We start from the raw sequence: 4,774 nt of genomic DNA on the forward strand, positions 1-4,774 counted from the left end.
TCACCCATCTTGATCTGCATCTGGAGATCCTTCTCCTCCAAGGTATTGAAAAGATTCTTATCACCTGACATGTGGAATGAAGCTCCACGTCCTAGGTACCACACACATCCCATCATGGATGAGACCATGCATGTGATAAGTGAGAAATCCAGCTCAGACCGTGAGGCCAATGCTTGACCATCAGATTCCTTCAAGTAACCCTTATAGGATTTCTTCTATGGACAATTTTTAGCATAATGGCCCACTTCATGACAATGAAAGCATTGCAGTTTTGATTTATCAAACTTCTTCCCACCATGGGAAGAACCGGATTTGGGATGGGATGCCTTCCCTTTCCTTTTCCTCGCCTTAATTGCTAAGGCTATATTTTCCTCATCGTCTTGCTTTGATGAGGATCCATCTTTGGTGCTTCTTCTTATTTCCTCCTGCATCAAATCCGACCAAAGTCGTTCCCATTCTGGCAGTTTTTCTCTTCCATTAACCTATTCTTGGTAGCTATGCCAACTCTTACGAAGATCGAGGAGTGCAAGACTAACCATGTCATCATCACCGGTCATGATCCCTACATTTAAAATCTCATCACTTTAGGTGGTGAGCTTGTTCAGATATGTAGAGATCATGTCGCCCTTTCCACACTTGATTTTCTAAAGCTTGTCTTTCAGTGCCAACTTCCTCTAATCGCTGCTATTCTGATATAGATCTTTCAATCTTTTCCACATCGAAAATGATGTCTCCTTCCCATGGAGGCTCGAGACTATGTGATCTCGAACTCCCTCCATAAGGATTCTCCTTGCTCTAGCCACACATTTCTTCCATTCTGCCAATTGAGTAACATTAGTTGGCTTGGGGACTTCTTGATTAATGAAGTCCTTTAGACCATTATCCTCTAATACTACTTCCATGCGATCCTTCCAGGATATATAATTTTAGTTTCCATCAAGGGCATACTGGAGTCCAAAACCGTTGAATTCCATCAGTGAAATTGAGATGTGATAAGAACTCGATTTCTAAATTTAGGAACCTCAAACTTTGAACTTCTCCCTTCTTGTATACTATTCTTCGCTTTGATCACCTTCGCTCCGATACCATGTAGAAATTCCCACTGTAGATCACATGATAACAGAATATACTAAGCAAAATACAAGATCTACTTCTATAACAAACTTTGCAGAAGCTTAATCGAATATGAGCAAGATCAATGAGAACACATATAATTGGGAATGAGAAATCAATCACACATAACGCAGAAGAAATAACTCAGGGATAGCCTCAGCCTAAAATCCCAATCTCTGTATTATCATACAAGTGGAAATATGTTCAAGTTACAAAAAGAATTAGCTCTCAAGCTATCCTACTCTCTCTGCAATCAAATAATACATCTCACAAACTTAATAGACACAGTATATATCCTCCTCAAGCCCTCCAAGCCTCCTATTTCCTTGCACAATTTTTCTTGGGGTCCAATGATGCCACATGTGTGAATTGGCCTCATCACACTCACAAAAACTGAAGAAGTAATTGCACAATCCTCAAGGAAATAATTCCTTCCACGTGCAAGAGATATTCACAATGGAATATTCTAGCAACTGATAGTACACTGCCCCTCCACTTGATCTCAATTGAGTCTCTATCTGAACTGACATGCATGAGTTATTTATGAGAGAATATTCAGTTATCTGAAGTGCAGCAGTTACATGCATGCATGCATTAACTAACTGAACTCACAATTAATTCAACAAAATGTTTGAATTAATCTAACTAGATTTGACTCAGTTAACCATGCCAACTAATTACAACTCAATATTACAACTCATCTGTATCTATTTAACTGATGGATAAATTCCTCAATTAAGGTAGAAACTATTGAATGTCCCCACTTAGACTTCATGTTTGATTTTCTACAACTAATTAACTCACGGTGAATTAATTATTTAATTACAACTCAATATTAAAACTCATCTGTATCTCTTTAACTGATGGATAAATTCCTCAATTAAGGGAGAAACTATTGAATGTCCCCACTTAGACTTCATGTTTGATTTTCTACAACTAATTAACTCACGGTGAATTAATTATTTATTTTACAAACAACTACTAATATCAAATTCGAATTTTTACTTCTCTATTTTAGTTCAGGGACTAACTAAAATAGGAAGGTATCCCAAAATGCTATTTATAATAGTACTAAATTTAGAACTTCTATATTTAGACTTTATTGTTGCTATTTTCAACAAGAGAGAGGTAGACAAGGGTAAGAGAGGGAGAGAGAGACACAAAGATGGAGGGGGGAGAGAGAGAGGGAGGGATATAGTGAGAGGATTTGAGGGCAGAGAGAGAGAGAGAGAGAGAGAGAGAGAGATATGGGGGAAGAGAAGGGAGGTATGATAGATGTGGAAAGAGAGGAAGGATGAGATAAAGGAACTAAGAGAGAGGAGGAGAGAGGGAGGGATAGAGATATGGATTTTGATGGGGGGAGAGGGACAGAAGAAGAAATACATAGAGAGTGAGAAGTGGAGAGAGACAGGGAGTGACAAGGGAGAGATGGAGAGAGAGTGTGTGTGTTTATGGGTGAGATAAAGAGACAAAGAAGGGGAGATAGAGAGATGGAGGGAGAGAAGGAGAGAGGGAGGAATATAGTAACATAGTTGGAGAGAGAGAGAGAGAGAGATGGATGGGGGAATACAGAGGTATGTAGGGGAGAAAGGGAGAGAGGGGAAGAACAAGAGACATGACTTGAGAGAGAGGAGGAGATTTCTTAAAAAAAATCGTATTAGATTTCAGTAAACTTGACTAGATCAAATTACTAGCAATTCTCAAACTAATGAAAACCCATGGCTCTGACTAATAAAACCCAACAAAAATGTTATTAGACACCACTTCTCTTTGTGTTTAGTGATCCTAACATGTTGGCTAAGCTGTTGAGTCACCGGGTATCATTTCCATAAATTTACTACGGGTTGAATGCTAGGTCAATACAAATCCAAGCCCCCAGTTACTTGCATGTGAAGGATTTTATGTTTGGTTTATAGTAATAAGAACTGCATCACCTGGCTACTTGAACTTTTTCATGTTTGGTATTATGGACTTTTCAACACTATGTTAATACAAACCAAAACTCTTTATGTTTGCAATATTCATGTGCCCTATCAAAAAAATAAGAATAATAATAATCAGAATTTGTGTGTGCAGGTCAAAAAAATAAGAATAATAATAATCAGAATTTGTGTGTGCAGGTCACGAAGAGCTAAAGCCGGAAGTGAAGATAAGACTAGATCATATTCACTGGGCCTGCTCGCCTCTCAGGCCCATGAAATCGAGCTCATGGATAGAATTGGTCTCTCAGACTCTTGAACGAGACAATAATCGTTTGAATACAATAAGGTCCAGGAAGCAAAGTCGGTACAGGAAACTATATTCTAACAGCAGGGTTTGGCACACCAGCTAAGAATATGTTGCTGATAATTGACACGGGCAGCGATGTGACATGGATACAATGCAACCCTTGTTCAGACTGTTATTCACAGGTAGATCCCATATTCAATCCCCAGCAGTCATCTTCTTATAAACACTTACCCTGTCTTTCGGCTGCCTGTACTCAATTGGCCACTGCAGAAGGCAATGTGGACCCCTGCAGTGTTGGGGGCTGCGTTTATGAAGTGGACTACGCGGATGGATCAAGCACCCAGGGAGATTTTAGCGAGGAGATCTTCGCTCTGGCTTCCGATTCTTTCCAGAGCTTCGCCTTCGGATGTGGGCATAGCAATACAGGGCTCTTTCAGGGGTCGGCCGGGCTTTTAGGATTGGGGCAGACTGCACTTGCCTTTCCTACCCAGACAAAAAGCAAATATGGCGGCCTATTCACATATTGCCTTCCTGATTTCGGATCCTCCACATCAACAGGCTCGTTCAGCTTGGGTCAGGGTTCGATTCCTGCCACTGCCGTTTTCACCCCTCTCATCTCAAATTCCATGTATACATCCTACTATTTTGTGGGATTGAGCGACATAAGCGTTGGAGGCCAGAGTCTCTCGATTCCGCCTGCTGTTCTTGGAAGAGGAGGCACGATTGTGGACTCTGGAACCGTCATAACTCGGCTCGTCCCACAGGCATACAATGCCTTGAAAGCTTCGTTCCAGAGCCAGACGCAGGATCTTCCGAGCGCGCAGCCCTATTCGATCTTCGACACCTGCTACGACCTGTCTGGCTACAGCCAGGTCAGGGTTACGACTATAACTTTTCATTTCCAGAACAATGCGGATGTGAGTGTGAGCGCCCTCGGGATTTTGATAGCCCTCAAGAGTGACGGATCCCAGGTGTGCCTGGCATTCGCACCGGCACCCCAATCGGACAGTTTTAACATTATCGGGAACTTCCAACAGCAGCAGATGCAGGTTGCTTTTGACACGGCAGGCGGAAGAATTGGTTCCGCCTCTGGTTCCTGCGCTACTTAGCACTGCTCCAATAATTGCAATAATCCCAGTAAATTCCCTGTACGTTTCTGCAAGAGACGGCATCCTCTGTTATGTCAAACTCAATAATCAGATGTTTAGGTGTTGGGTCAGATGGAGGTTTTAGCCCCCATCCTAGCCTTATCATGGATAATGTCTATCCTTCAACTTTCTGTAAGGTATCAAATATTATATTTTTGAAAATTGCGTCGTTAATAATTTAACATTGTAGGATATAAATAATCCTTCTTAATAAATAGTTAATTTTAATAAATCATAAAATAATTTAACATATGTATATATAAAATTTTAATAGATTTTCAAAC

The 4,774-nt window shown here is 40.7% G+C and overlaps 1 protein-coding gene across 1 annotated transcript; it reads left to right on the forward strand.

The window, feature by feature from the left end:
* The first annotated feature begins 2,671 nt into the window (after nt 1–2,671).
* Nucleotides 2,672–4,554, forward strand: LOC149239859 (aspartyl protease family protein At5g10770-like). The gene is given in 3 exon segments (XM_089369991.1): nt 2,672–2,687; nt 3,234–3,378; nt 3,380–4,554. Coding segments are annotated over 3 exon segments (1,233 nt in total). The 3' UTR covers nt 4,452–4,554.
* Nucleotides 4,555–4,774: the final 220 nt, after the last annotated feature.

This window comes from Pinus tabuliformis, chromosome 8, assembly GCF_031772625.1.
Source record: "Pinus tabuliformis cultivar Carrire ecotype Pingquan chromosome 8, CPIR1, whole genome shotgun sequence".
Taxonomy (NCBI): Eukaryota; Viridiplantae; Streptophyta; class Pinopsida; order Pinales; family Pinaceae; genus Pinus; species Pinus tabuliformis.